General features: G+C 39.3%; 4 protein-coding genes across 4 annotated transcripts; 2 read left to right on the forward strand and 2 right to left on the reverse strand.

The window, feature by feature from the left end:
• Positions 1 to 1613: 1613 nt before the first annotated feature.
• On the reverse strand, positions 1614 to 6410 carry LOC136265643 (cytochrome c oxidase subunit 5B, mitochondrial-like). The gene is made up of 3 exons (XM_066060543.1): positions 6184 to 6410; positions 6011 to 6110; positions 1614 to 1826 (listed from the first exon to the last, which is right to left on the reverse strand). The coding sequence occupies exons 1-3, from the start codon at positions 6343 to 6345 to the stop codon at positions 1696 to 1698; spliced, it is 393 nt and encodes a 130-aa protein (XP_065916615.1). The 5' UTR covers positions 6346 to 6410; the 3' UTR covers positions 1614 to 1695.
• LOC136265644 (cytochrome c oxidase subunit 6A2, mitochondrial-like) lies at positions 6375 to 8728 on the forward strand. The gene is made up of 3 exons (XM_066060544.1): positions 6375 to 6531; positions 8274 to 8437; positions 8520 to 8728. Exons 1-3 carry the CDS (start codon positions 6453 to 6455, stop codon positions 8604 to 8606), a joined length of 330 nt encoding a protein of 109 aa, XP_065916616.1. The 5' UTR covers positions 6375 to 6452; the 3' UTR covers positions 8607 to 8728.
• Positions 8630 to 9557, reverse strand: LOC136265642 (ankyrin repeat domain-containing protein 45-like). The gene is made up of 4 exons (XM_066060542.1): positions 9284 to 9557; positions 9033 to 9200; positions 8891 to 8985; positions 8630 to 8823 (listed from the first exon to the last, which is right to left on the reverse strand). Exons 1-4 carry the CDS (start codon positions 9504 to 9506, stop codon positions 8686 to 8688), a joined length of 624 nt encoding a protein of 207 aa, XP_065916614.1. The 5' UTR covers positions 9507 to 9557; the 3' UTR covers positions 8630 to 8685.
• Positions 9412 to 13480, forward strand: LOC136265641 (kelch-like protein 20). Its single transcript, XM_066060541.1, has 4 exons — positions 9412 to 9624; positions 9680 to 10849; positions 11797 to 11937; positions 13009 to 13480. Coding segments are annotated over exons 1-4 (1692 nt in total). The 5' UTR covers positions 9412 to 9622; the 3' UTR covers positions 13388 to 13480.
• Positions 13481 to 15706: the final 2226 nt, after the last annotated feature.

The following is a 15706-nucleotide window of genomic DNA, read 5'->3' on the forward strand; positions in this document are numbered from 1 at the left end:
GCTTCACGATATATCGTGCAGAAATATATCACGATATTACTATTTATCGCGGTTATTAAAGATGACTGCTATATTAGAGTAGCTGACTGCTTTATTAGGGTATCTCGATCCTAGCTGACTGTTCTATTAGAGTATCTCGATCTTTGTAAAAAAAATTGACTAGCTAGTACTAGGTCCTTGTTTGCAGTAGTATCACGTGATTATTTGAGGTGCATTATAACAACCTTAAGGGCTTAATAAGCTGTCACAAACACTAAAAATCGTAATAATATCGATATCGTGATATTATCGTTTCACCGAAATCTACGCGATACAGATATCGTTTCATTGCAATACCGCGGTATTACTATAATACCGAGAAACCGCCCAGCCCTACTATATAGCCACAAACTTTGACAAACAAAATTGTATAATATACTTTGTAGGTTCCTACAATCACAGCTGTACTGTCCTCCCTAAAATTAGCAAACAAATGAAGCTATCTTTTAACCAAAATGCGTGGTCATTTTTATAGCTTATCACTTGTGTGCGTTGTAGCTATATACAGGTTTGGTTACAGCAATGACAATCCCTCATCATAACTGGCAATATAGCACTTAACCTCATTTGGGACATGAGGTTCCAGCTACCTATCAGGCAATGGCAGCATACTGGACATGGTGAAATCAGTGTGTCCGTCTGTGCGTGTGTACACACACTCACATGTTATAAGGTAGTGTCTGCGAATGTGTGAGTATGTGTACCATTCCTGTACAGGTCATGTACACAGGGTACATGCACTCAGTGCTAACCCATTCCATCATGCGTCAGTGATCAGTGCTATTAGTGGCAACAATGAGGTGTCTACTTGGAACATGAAGACCACCACTAGACAGATGATACCACCAATTTCCAGACCGCAGGACTCATACTTCAAATTCGACTTTCTTAAAACAAAAGGCATAGAGGTGATATGGAGAACAGTAGTCATCAGGAACTAGTGACCCATCACGATAGCTAGCAGCTCTCAAGATGGGGTACTGAAACTGTGGAGATAGTTGCCTAACGTTGTATCACATCATCTCAAACTTTGTCACAATGTGTGTTTGGATTCCAGCTGATAACTATTCATCACATGCTATCAAAGTAGCTATTACCTTAGCCTAGTCAAGGTATTACCATACCCATTATAACCTAGACCCTCAGTTATTCGAAATGACTGTTCTATTAGAGTATTTTGAGCACATATGTATATTCTATTAGAGTGCTCTGTATATATAAATGTATGGGCTTCGGTTACCCATTTATCTGAACACTTTTATCATTGCCTGAGACACATTGGGGTTCGAATAACCAAGGGTCTACTGTAATAAGGCCACCTCATTATAGTGAAGTAGGTCCTTCATGACCTCATTAATAAGACCAGGAACACATCAAATCCTTTCAATGCCTTCTTGATAAGACCACCTCATTATAGTAACCATGCATGTCAAGTTGGTCCCAAATATAGCTAAAGTGTACTTCAACAGAAGCAAGGAGTTCAAAGAACTCTTTACAGACAACTGGTGCTACCTCATTACTGAAATGAGGCTGGTCACCAAGGTGTCTCATGTGTTACTAGCATTTCACTGTACTTTTACAATACTGGCAAATTAATATGTAAACTTCAAACAATACTAAGTATATAATAACTGGTCAATATGAAGGACTATAGTTTTAGTGAGCCGACTCCTCATAGACATGAGTACTGGACCCCTCTACCAGTTGGAAGTAGTGTCCACACAGACAACGTTGAGCTGGTCCCATCTTCAACAAGAACCACTGGTGGCCATGATGGTTCCTCTCACCTGCAACATGGATGATAACTTTTGTAACACACAACTAGTACACTATACACAATAACTAGTTTACAATTCAAATTTTGACGTGTGGAGTGAAAAGGAATTATTAGCCGATCCTTTCACTTATAACCGGATCTGTAAAAGATGCATCAAGTACAATTTTAAAGTGCTACCACTTCTATCATGCATTTCCTAGTATGATGAGAATCAAGGTTTTGAAACTGACTGCTATATTAGGGCAACTGACTGTTCTATTAGAGCACACACCAATCTAAGCGCATTTGCAAGATGGAGAGGACAACTCATGGTTGGTTCAGACGACAACTTGACATTAGAAGAGTGCAGGCATCCGGATGGATGCTGTAAATGAAAAAAACTATTAGTGATTGCGACATGATGCAGGATAATGACATAATGAATTCCTCTCTCCAACAACATCATAATCTGTCAAAACATAAGCGGTAAAGTCACCTGTAAAAACAACTGGCTCTGAATCCATCTAATTGGCTGACACTAACCTGTTCTAAGTCTGCTTCCATGAGCAATAGACTGTCATCTCTCTCAGCACTACACTATGTGATGTAAAGACATGCCTGCACATCAACTGTTTTGATTGGTATTAAATAGAATCGTTGTACCATTTCAATCCTCCACGAAAACACTTATTCCCTTGTCATATTCCAGTGCATGTTCATACATAGACCTTGTAGTTTTTTGCAAACATTATCTATGATGTAATTCTATTATTCTTAGTACTTGGTTGTAGAAATGAGTGACATACAGCTACACCAACATGACAACTACTAATAGGACATGTACACACAGTGCCATCAGCAGTGTGTATAATGATACACATACACAGGCAAGGGAGTTTAACTGGTAACTGAAAACCACAACTCTAAAAGCCTATATGGCACAATAGCAATTAGCGACAGACCCTGTTGTAACTAGAGCAGTTACTGCCGGTGCATCAGTGGCACAGTGAGTACATACTATATGCACACCCAACATACAGGAGATACACACTATTGTAGTAGTGTATGCACCGATACATTATTAGCAACCATGAAGGTGGAAAATAATTCAGCTAGCAAGGACGAAGCATACAATACGAACAATATTGTTGTTCACAAGCACATCTACTGGCATGACAACTTGGGACTCACTGTCTTGGTACTGGCCACATTGTTGTGCTTGTTAATTACCTGTTTGCAGTGGGCATTGTATATAATGGTACATCTGTTTCAGCCACGAAAATACCTAATTATTACATGTGTGTACCTTTATTCACTGGCAATCGTTCAGGGACAGACAAGGTGACTTGTCATTAAGAGGAGGAGATAACACTGCACACGTCTGGATGGATGCTGTAAACAAGAAACCATTAGTGATAACTTTCAGGACGTGATGAGGATAATGGCATAATGAAATCCCCTCTGCAAATATATAATCTAGACAAAAGTGGGGACCCTTTGAATCCTAAGGCAACCAAAGTCTGTTTGGCAGAAAAGGACAAATAACAATTGTTGGATAACTGGACAAGTGATTCCAACAAGTGTAATTTTTTAAGCAAAAGTTGTTTCCACAAGTGGACAAGTGGTAGATTGGTGGTATGACTTATGGAAGTAGCTACTGACTTGTTTGAATCGGGCATTTCCTGAAGTACGCAGAATGTGAACGCCCACTGTTATTACTCCTAGAAGGGCACAGCACCCCAAAGTTCGATTTGCTAGAAGAAACAACATGTTATTTTTAATGTTTGTCCCTACACACCACTCACAAAAGTGTAGGTCAATAACTTCACCATTATTAACTCATCCACCACACTCAACAGATTCATGTGCCTCACTGGTTCCAATGGCTTCATTGGGACACATCATTGGACTTACCTCCAGCAGTGTTGGATGTGATGGTTCCAGTGGAAGTTGCGATTGTACTTATAGCTACAGTGGCAGGTGCATTTTTCACCCTAGTTGTTTGCAGCCTTCTTACTACACCCAGCTCTTGTTAATAACAGCTTTGACCTTTCTTGTTGCTTCCTTGCCTTTCTCTGACCTTTCCCCCATCTTGCTTTCTCTTCTCAATTCTTCCCATTGCTGCTTCTTTGCATCTGTTCAGCCTTCCTTCTTTTTTTTTCTAAAGTGGATCTTTCTTTGCCTTTTCTTGTTCTTCAAACATGGCCTGCATGTAGCCTTACTTTGGAACTGACCTTTTCGGTGGAGCAGGAGTACTGGGGGTAATTGGATTAGTTGCGCTGCACAAACGAGAAAATCTTTTAAGGGTGGGGTGGAATTCATAGGTGTTGATGTGATAATGTCTTGTGTTGTCATACTCTGATTTTTCTCACAGTTAATATCGAGATAACAGCGTGATCACAATTCAGAAGCAGCAACTGCTGCTCAAAGTTGTTTTTTTTTTTGATGGCAGTTGTGGAAGCAACTGGATATTGCAATTCAGGTGTAGGAATTGGTGATGACTGCTCATCATGTGAAGAGACTGGTTCATCAGTTGTCAAATGATCAATGTGTTCAGTCGGAACAGGGCTGATTGGATGGGAAAGAATCAGCTGTCTTGTTCTGAAGGGATAGGACCATTTACCTCCGGATGACTGAGTCTCATCTTAGCGTGCCACCTTAGTGTGTGATCGATTGATTGATCTTCTGTGTGCCATGCCCACTTTTAAACCATCGGAATTTAGCTTGCTACCACAGTTGTAGCCTATAAAGTGATAGATAATGCATGGAAAACGTCCTTTTAGCTTTAGGTGGTGTTTACCTATGCACGATTGCAGTATAGCGGACATGCCCATTTGCAATTGATCAATCGTGTCATTCAGTACTGCTGCTATGCACTTTCCAAAGCTTATAAATTTACTAAATAGAATTAGAAAGATAAGACTTAAGATAAATACAAGAAAACCTGTAACCTGAAAGCTAACACCGAAGCTTCAAATGTTCGAACATTTTATTAACGAATGTTTGAAGGTAAATTTCAATATTCGTCCCAGTCCTAAATAGAATCACTATCAGGGGCTACATTCAGTTTAGACTTCGACTATTCCTGTGGTGGAAGAAGCAACACAAATAGCAGAAAAATTAGGGGGATAAATGGCACCAGAATATGATGCTAGTGAGAGTGACAGCCTTCGCAAAAAGACTAATAAAATTAAACTTTGTCAGGATTAGCCTGAAAGAGATCATGACTGATCTCCATTGAGCCTTAAGTGGAGAAAATGTTGCACAGTCTAGAGGTTACGTACAAGTTGTGTGTCTATGAATATCATGTGCTAGAAGGCGTTGGAGCACAGTGGATCTACTGTAGATGTGGCAGATGGGTACATGAAGATTGTGTAGAAGGGACTGTACGTAGTGGACAGCAAGGGACAACACGAATTTTAGATAAATTTACAGAGTAAAAAATGTACATCACTTCTGTTGTGCATACCCGATCGTGATGCTTTTTGTCAAAACACTATACAACCAACTGTGTTGCATGCGGTATGTGGGGTAGTGGCAGAGTTTCCGCAAACATTGTAACTAGTCAATTTATTTTTGGCGTTTGTAGTGATGGTCAATAACGGGTACTGGTGGTCAATTATTTTGCATGCGCTTAACACTATCACTTGTAGTGAAAAGACTAGACAAAATAGTGAAATTTTATCCAAGATCATAACATAACTTTTGAAGAGACAAGCAGTCTACATACTGTAGGTAGCTAAAAAGCACAACACAGTCTCATGGAGCAGACCATTTCCCAGGAATGGTAATTTCACACTAGTGGTATCTGCAACGTTATGGATACTGTAGCTGAACAATTAAAAAAAAAAAAAAAAAGAGTACTTGGAAGTGCTTCTCCATGTTTTGTACTAGCCTGTATACCTTTTCAATGGTTATAACAGAGTTTTGGAGGTTTAAAAAAGACAAAGTGTGAAGATACATGAGTACATAGTTATGTCCTGCTATAGGACGAACATTGCCTCAATCAGTCCCAATGGTTCAGGCATAGTGGTAACAATAGTAGTGAAATGCATTTGTACATCCCAGCCAAGATCCAATGATATTTATTATCTTAGGGAGAGCATAAAACCAGTAATTGATGATAAGAGCAAATTTCCATAAGCTTGGGTATTACTTGTAGGTAGACATTGCTTGGTATATGTAGCTAACTCAATACAAATACAAACAACTCACAAATGCATCCAACTATCCTTTCTTCAAACATGGAAGGTACCAACGTTGGTTTGCCCCTTGTACCTCCAGGTCCCTCTGGAATTTTCATGTTAAAAGGATCCTGCATTAGGCGAAATGGAGGTAATTCGTGTCCGAGTCACAAACAACACACGTTGTACAGCATTAAAGCTCACTTCAATCTGTTCATAAATCGCGTCAACTTCTTTTCTTTCTAGACCAGTTCCTTGGTCTTTTACCGAAGCAATTTCACGCTTATCTGAGGAATATCTCGCTGAAAACACCCTCGTGTAGACTGGGGCAGAAAGACGCGACATAGACCATCTCAGTAGGGCCATTGTGAGCAGCAGTAGAAAAAGCCTCCTCTGATCTCGTGAGCAACCAACAAATGCAGCAAAATATTAGAATGTGAACTCTGACCCAGATCACGTGCGCAAGTTTAAAAATGGCGACTTTAAGACAAGCTGTGAGAAGGTTCTCTTCCTACGTCGAACATGTAAAAGTAAAAGAAGAGGCTGCGGATGGTAAGTGTAGTAATTGAGAATGTTCAGTGTTAATAAGGTAGGGGCGGGCATTTCCGGACAAAGTTTGCACACGCATTAGAAATTTGTTCATTCCTCCTCGAAAGAAAAACGGATTTTAAAATGCTTAGTGCCGAATTGTAGCTAATGAGCTAGGCTATCGGTGGTATAAATTGTGGGTGGTGAAGTATAGGGTACTAGGAGAAAGAGCAGTTTAAATTTGTAGTTTGAGAAATTGTCAAAATTTTATGTGGCTGGGGTTTCCGGACACCACTAAAAAAAGACGTACCTGCCATTGTTATGGGAAATGCTGCACTCTATTCAGTGTCAAGGCCCAGCAGAGACTGATAGCATTCTGTTTGTGTGGTTACTTTGTTGGTGACAGCGATTTTTAAGAAGCAGAACTGCTGCCAGCCTTGCTCGGACCGTGCGTCTGTCTTGCAGCACTTTCGAAGATGCGACATTTGATCTACTGCTTGGAAATCTGTATCAGTCCTTGCCTTAACACCGAAACAGCATAGTTAAGTAGTGTAGCCCCGCGGATCCTTGCTTGGGGCTTCTCTGGGCTGCTGGTTGTGTTGATTGTGCGTGCCAGTTAACACGTCGCAGGTAATGGGCTTGGATTCCAGTTGTACTATCTCTAAATCATATATCCGTTCACTGAATAGTGTGACTGATCATTTGTGCTGCCTATGGTCGCTTAGAATTATGAACGGTGCCCTCAATCTCCTGTTAACATGCGTAGTAAAAGTTTTTTACACAAAAATATTCTACACGCGCAAGCGAATTGTGATGTATCTCGGCAATCCTTAAAGCTATCGAAACAAAACTTTAGTATTTTATAGTACACAAGTAGAGTACTTAGGTACTTAAACCATAGCCTGATTGGTTTCTATTCCATCCTTCAGTAGCAGATTAAAAACTAAGTGTCCGGAATACCCAGCTGTCTGGAAACCCCCTTACTTACCTTACTGTCTCAATAAGTGAGAGGAGTGTACATGCTCGTATGGGTGGTTTGAAAGTGTCGCATTTACATGTACTTCAGAACAAGCATGTCAGACATTACTTCTTCGTTGTCTTAACATTAGCACGTTTAGTGCGTTAAATCAGTTGTACTGGACCCACCTATTGATATTTTTAGGTCTTCAGGGTTACTCGTATTAGGCCAGGCAAACTTGATACAAAAGTTCGGATTTCCATGTGGGCGGGAGGTCATTTTTCATTATTAAAGAAAATACTCCAAACCAAAGTGTATGTTACTATGTACTTATCATCACACCCCACCCACCCCAGGTCGGGCAGCAGGTGGAGATTTGTGTCTCCAGGGTAGGGGGCCTTTTCAACTGAATAGTCATACTGTTAGTGAATCCCGGGGTAAATGATATGAATTAGTAGACTCAAAAGTTGTCCTCAGGAGTAGCGATTTTGTCATTTAGCTTTTGGAAATCCCCACCACTGGTATAGGTGGGGTGTGACATTGATATAGGTGCATTAGAATTGTATAGGAGCAAATTTTGGCTTTCTTGGGACCACGTGCACTTTCTTTTGAGGGCTTAAATAATAACGTACTCATTTGTGTTATAGCTCAAACTAGTTGTTCCAGTCAGCTCCTTACTATTACTTTTGTATACTATCATTGCTAAGTTATTGTGATGTTACAATGTGCCAGTTTCTGAATTACATGCTTGTCATAAGCAGAGTGGATACTAAACTTCCATTCATACTTGATGTATTCTATATTGTAGCTGGGATCTCCATGTGGGCAAAAATCTCCATGTTCGTTGCCCTTCCCATGATCACCATTTGTGCAGTAAATGCCATCAAGTTGGAAAATGCACACAAAGAACACATTGAACATCATGGCCGACCACCTTTTGTGCCATACAGTCACCTACGACTTAGAAACAAGGTGTGTTTATAATGTAGTAAGTAAAAATCTGTTATGAAACTTGAAAAGTAAATCTTTTTGACATTTGCTGTTTTTGTTTCAGCCATATCCTTGGAAAGACGGAGTCCGTTCACTCTTCCATAACAAGTTCCACAATGCCTTACCAACTGGCTACGAAGAAGAGCAGTAGAGTTAACTTCTTATTAGACAGCACCATGTTATGGTAGTATATTATATACAGTTGTGTGAAATAAGAGGTTACTATATGATTATGTTAACTTTGAATAGTAAGGTTCAATCCTCTCTTGAAAATTTTCATATTGTTTCTCGATATCTTTTAATGTGCTACCTTCAAAGTTTTTTTCTATCCAGTCTGTCTTCTCATTACACAAAGAGTTGACTTTCATCTGAAATGTATTAATACACATAGTAATATTTTCTATTTAACATAACCTCTTGTGTGTTATTACAAACCTTATCATCCTTATTCCATTTTCCACTTATTTTCTCTGTGTCTGTCAGAGTAGTTTTGGCTTGTGTTATAGCTGACAACAGTCTAGTCCTGGCCTCTAAATTGACACGAGAACCATTAACCAAATACAATGGGTGATCTTACCTGACTGATCCAGGTACACCACACACTCTTCTTTCCCATACCGATCTGCTATATCCCTGGGTGTTTCATTGTGTTGGTTCTTCACTGAATGGTCTGCTCCTCCAGACACTAGTGACTTGACTGCTGCCAACTGGCCCCATGCAGCAGCCACATGTAATGCCGTATAACCTGTTGGGACATGTTATGTATAACATGAAACCCCAACATCTCTCCACATGTTACCCAAAAGAATACACCAGCATTATATTAACCTGATGAATTTCTAGTATTAACATCTATCCCGTTATTGAGTAACAGTGTGATGACGTCATCTTGGCCCAGAAGGGCAGCTAACGTGAGCGGTGTTCTGCCGCACGAATCCTTCACTTGCAAGTTCGCCTCTCCTTCTAATAATGCTGACAAACCTTCTTTGTCCTTGTCACAGATGAGAGAAAATACGGAAAGATCTTTACTAGATTTGCTTTGCAAAGACATCGCTGTTGCTAAGGTCGAACGTCGTATTTAAGCGGCGTTAATTAGAGTGTTTGTTTACATTGCGCGCATTAATTAGAAGTATTTAACACAGGGTCTTCCCAAAAATTCCTGACGAGATGTAAGTTACATTGTCTTAATTTAGCAACAGCATTGATGTCTTTTTCTCTTTGTAGGCATTACCACGAGGACGAGTGCCATCCGATGGAATTGCTAAAGTGCATGAACTCTTTACGCAAAGAACAGAAGCTCTGCGATGTCATTATTGCAGTAGATGGACACGAAATGCCAGCGCACCGCGTAGTATTGGCTGCCAGTAGCCCGTATTTTTTTGCCATGTTTACCGGCCAAATGGAAGAGTCTCATCAACGCGTTGTGCAAATACACGACGTGTCCCCTGCCGCCATGCAAACACTAGTAGATTTCTGCTACACATCTTCTATGCAAGTGGATGAAGAAAATGTCCAGAGTTTGTTACCAGTGGCATGCTTGCTTCAGATGAATGGAATAAAGGCTGCTTGTAGTGAGTTCTTGAAGCGACAACTCGACTGGAACAATTGCCTCGGGGTGCAAGCATTTGCTGAAGCTCATAATTGTGTTGAGTTGAAAGAAGCTGCAGACTCATATGCTTTACAACACTACCTAGAAGTTCTTGAAGGTGATGAGTTCCTTGAACTAAGCACAGAAGAACTGGCCAAGCTTTTAACAAGTGATGAATTAAATGTAAAAGGAGAGGAGCAAGTGTTTGAGTCAGTGATTAATTGGGTGAAACATCGTCCAGATGAACGTTCTACTTGTTTTGACATAATCCTGACCCATGTGAGGCTACCATTAATGGATCCACAATATCTTGTGACTAAAGTGAGTTCTGAACCTTTGATAAAGAACAACAGCAAGTGCCGAGATTTAGTTGATGAAGCTAAAGACTATTTATTGCTCCCAGACCAGCGTGCCTCTAAACAGAGTGCTCGCACACGACCCAGAAACCCAACAAAATGTGACGAATCTCTGTTTGCAGTTGGAGGCTGGTGTAGTGGTAATGCCATCAGCATGGTGGAACGGTACAACCCTCGGTCAGATGAGTGGAAGGTTGTGGCCACAATGATGAAGAGAAGATGTGGGGTAGGAGTATGTGTGTTGGGTGACTTCCTTTATGCAGTTGGTGGTCATGATGGGACCAGTTACCTCAATAGTATTGAACGTTATGATGCTAAAACTAACCAGTGGAGCTCCAATGTAGCACCGACCAATACTTGCCGTACTAGTGTGGGCGTGGCTGCTCTGGACAACTACATCTATGCTGTGGGAGGGCAGGATGGTGTGTCCTGTCTGAATATTGTGGAAAGGTGTGTAGTGTATGTTCGTGCGTATGTGTGTATGTATGTGTACTTGAGTAGACATTTGAGTAACAAGTATGGGGGTAGCAGGATGGGTTGGGTATACCATAATTAATTGGTCATTAATTTGTAACACTTTAGCAGACAGTAACCAACATTATGAATACCTTGAATTTAATATAGCTACAAGCTCTACCATGTGTGGTCAAACAGTAATAAGTTACACCAACAGGTTTTCTGCTGATGTTTTGTCAAAATCAAAATTCAGGTTTTGACTTTATTGAAATAAATAGTGAAATAAATAGTGAAGGTGTTATGGTTAACACTTAGAGTGGCTAATAAGTGATGTATATTGATTGTTATTCAATAACAATAATAACATAGAGGAATGCTTTATTGTGTGATAGACATGATGTATTGATGGTCAATACTGTCTGCTCCATTAATGTTTATGTAGACTGTTTTCTTTGTATCAAGTTTCTTCTGTTAGCCACAAATTTTTTAATATAAAGTGATTATGTTACTTTGAATGCATAGCAGGTTTTAAAACATGTAGTAATGTCTTCCATGGTCAGTCAGATTGAAGGCGTTCCATACTTCCTAAAGCACTACAGGGCTTGCAGGTAGTGAAATTTAACAGGTGGTAAATTTCATGTCAATTGCTTAGCAACATAACTTTTGTTACATTTGGTCTAGACTTACATAACCTACAAAGTTACCCCACACACCTCATGGTAGAGTAGGAAATTTGGTCTACATATATGTGACCAGGCTTCATTGTACAAATATGTGTGCACAAGTATAAGCCACAGGCACATTGTGTACCCACTCTGGTGTAAAATTAGAAAATTATATGCTACTTAACTTTAAAAGATAGGCAGCATTTTCAATCACACAATATTCCACTTTCACTCTGTTTTTTTTGTGTGTTTTTATTGTCCATTAAATATTGCTAGGTATGAACCTAAGACAAATCGGTGGAGTAATGTATCCAGTATGAACACGAGAAGACTAGGCGTGGCAGTGTCTGTGTTGAACAACCAGTTGTATGTGGTGGGTGGGTCCGATGGGACCACACCTCTGAACAGTGTTGAGAGGTGAGCTAGCTATTAGCATATACAGTGATGTCATCTTGTGTGCTACCAGGAGCTTATAAGTACCGAAGGCATAGCCTTGAGGCATTTATGAGCTCCTAGTGCTACCAAGCGAATGATGCTCTAAGGCCATGACAAATTTTACAGTATATGTTTCACAGATGCAGCAGGTCAGTATTTTGGCAAACTTTAAATCACGTAATAAAAACATTGTGCAAGCAGCAATAGGTGTATTAGCAATATGGAGGGAAATGGAGCTCATTTGCTTTATTTTATGTTAGGCAATGGTCTGACTTTAGCCCCTATACCTGTCAAGATTAAGATAGCGGTGACTGTCATAAATACTCTAATAAAACAATTATCTGCAGCTAAAATGATTTACATTTTTATTTGTTTTTGACCTGCCATGTCACTGCTAGAGGGCAAATAGTCCCTGAAACATGAATAATTTGGTATGGAAAGTAAGAGGCTTTCTGACATTTACAATTTGCATTTTTGAAAAGATGTATATTATATATAGTTTGGGAAGTTTTATTAGTTGTTATTTTATTATTTTTTCTACGCTTGTTAAAATTGTTCAGAATGTTTGCAATTGTGTCAGTATCTTGTGTTTGATTTCAACACTAACAGTCAGTATCTCAAAGTAAGCACTGTATACAGCTGTCCACATGCTTCATTACACAAGAGTTACCTGATGACATTGGTAATTGCATTTTATACCTAGTGTGTGTGCTAAATCCTGGCCCTGCTATAGAAAATACAAAAAGCAGCAAAGCTGATCCACATGTTGTCACCTGGCATTGCAGAGTATGGATCTGGAGATAGTACATCCATATGTTTATTCAATTTCCCCGAGGGTTTTGCACAATAGTGCTTCATTTTTGAAGGATTTTTATTTTCAGATGTTTCAAAACAGGCACTTCTCTTTGCTCTTTGAAAATAATCCCAAGTGTATCTTAGTTGTTCTATTAGAGTAATTTCCCTTGTCAAAATTGTATATTGTGATGGAATAACATGATACTGTATAACTATATGTATTATTGCCATTTGTAATCTAGTTATTATTTTTGTTAGATATGACCCCAAAACTAATCGTTGGGTATCAGTTGAACCAATGAAGACTAGACGTAAACACTTGGGTACAGCAGTACTTGATAACATGTTGTATGCCATCGGTGGAAGGGATGAGAACACAGAACTAAACAGTGTTGAGAAATATGACTATGCTACTAACCAGTGGACCTCTGTAGTGGCCATGAACTATCGTCGCAGTGGAGTAGGACTTGCTGTTGTTAATGGACACTTGTATGCCGTCGGTGGATTTGATGGCTCCAACTATCTTAAAAGTGTTGAATGGTTCGACCAGTCCACAAACCAATGGAGGGTTGCTGGCAGTATGAACTACCGACGTCTTGGAGGTGGTGTTGGTGTGCTCAAGTTGCCTGAGACTTAAGTGCACACGCAAAAATTTGTCTGCTTATGTATTATATAGTGTTGTATATATGCTGAAATTTTTTAATGCATAAACATACTGTACCATAACATATTTAGTAGAGGACCTGACCAAGTTTTGTATATACTTTATTTAGGAGAACGTATCTCAACTCTTTTGGAGTAATCTGGACTAACAACATGGGAACTGTGTCGAAACCTCACTCTACTGCAAAAATGTGAAAATAGCCACACATTTATAGTTACATGTATGAATTAAATTATATCTCCAAACTGGTCGACATTTAGAATGTACGGTAGTGGGAATACAGAGGTCATGGCCCTACCACTTTTAGTGGTTAATGATTGCTCGAGTCCAATTTTACAACTACTTAAATTTACACAGTGAAAATGGTAACCTTTATGACTATAGATATATTTAGGCTTGCTGTAGATTGTAGTTTTAAAATAGGTCACACATCCTGTAGTAGAGTTTCTGTCGTACTTAAATTTCCCTTCACCTCATATTTGTTATACAAAGCACAGACTGCAGTGCGTGATAACAAGTGCATCACTGAAAGTACATTTACATCTGACAGACCTTTGGGTCTGAGATCACAAACCCAGGAAGCAGGGACTAGCATATACATTGCCAGTTCTTTCAAAGACAAATGCTTCAATGCTTGAAACTGATGTGGCATCTTAATATGCAGCTTGGACCCATAGATGCTGTTGGCACAAGTTCAGTGGATGTGTGTTTTCTTACATTTGCTGAAGTATAAAGTCTATATAGTTTGAGGGCATTGTTACTGAATGCAAAAATATGTCTCCTTTTGATGGTTTCAAACACTTCACCAGGAATATCTCTGCCATTTTTACTGCATGCTTTGTCAGCTGTGGGCAGTCAAGTTTCACAATCAGAAATCACACCCAGCTACAGTCAGTGCAGGGAGGTACCTCTCTCAGTGCTCTATGTATAATTTACAAATATACTCATCATTCATTCCTGAAGTGTGGACCAGCAAGAGGCCAAGATTGACTGTGATGTGATGCAGCAATCATAGAAAGATCATCACCTGATGACTGTGATGATGTAGGCCCTTAGAATGTCCTGTACATGGAACATCATGCATGCTTCCTCATGTGTGCAGTTGAGCCAACAAAATGGAGAAACATACTCAGTTAATTGTTAACATCCATGAAAGTACTTTCAGTACTGAGTACCATTAGGGATGTCGACATTAAATTTTGTTGAGTGCCATCATCTAGGACATTCATTTGTTATGTAAAGCAGACGGTGTCTTCCTACAGTTTAGTAGTCAATTTTTTTTGATAGCCTTGCAGCTGAACATTCAGTCAGGCCCGTCTTAAGGGCCCAAATTTTTTATTAGTATGGTCATTATTTCTTAAAAGACTGTAAGTGAATAACAGTAAAAAACATAATCCTTTACATATTCAGACACTTATTTTAGTTCATGCATAGTTTTATATTAGGTTGCACATTTTTAGTAGAAGAAACAATCTAGCTACTACTGCGGATTAAATCATTATTACAGTCATGTCAAACAACTTGCAGCCATCCGCGTTATATAGATCTACTTCCTGGCACTCCAGATGAAGCCAGCACACACTATGATCAAGAAACCAATGAAACTCAATCCTATCCAGACTTAACTTGCAAAGTCCAAAGTTTATTTGAGCAAATAACGCAATTAGAAGGCAAAGTTACCATTGTATTGGAATATCTTAAACAGCTAAACATATGTTCTCCCCCTGCCTCTCTCCCATCCTCAGAATCCTCACTCCAACGAACTCGCAGATCGTGAGTCAAAAATGTAATTTAATAATCTATAACCTGCCAGAGAGCCCTACTCCAAGTATGAATGCCGATATATCCATCTTCATAGACTTGTATAAATTCCTGGGTGTATAGACACACAATTTTCTTCAATCACTTTACTTGACAAATAAGATTAGACCTCCACGTGTATGCTTAGACAATGAGGTAAATAAATGGAAAATCTTGCCTCAGTCACCCCAACTTAGATTTGATGGAACAATGTATATGTCAACCCTGACATGACTGCTGCAGAGAGGAAAAATTAACCAGCTGTTGCAAGAAGAAGAACTAAAAGAAAGAAAGAAGAAAGAAATCTAGTTATCCGGAAAAATAAGATAGTATCTTTGAGTGTTCTCAGGAATCAATAAATCTCTCAATCCACAGCACGTGGTTTCAACTACTGATGGTATAGAAACTCAACTCATATTAACTAGATATTGCAGAATCATCAAACATGGCAGAGCAATTATTACAAACAAATAATAATAATAATGCAAGCAT

This window comes from Dysidea avara, chromosome 9 (genome assembly GCF_963678975.1).
Source record: "Dysidea avara chromosome 9, odDysAvar1.4, whole genome shotgun sequence".
Lineage (NCBI taxonomy): Eukaryota > Metazoa > Porifera > Demospongiae > Dictyoceratida > Dysideidae > Dysidea > Dysidea avara.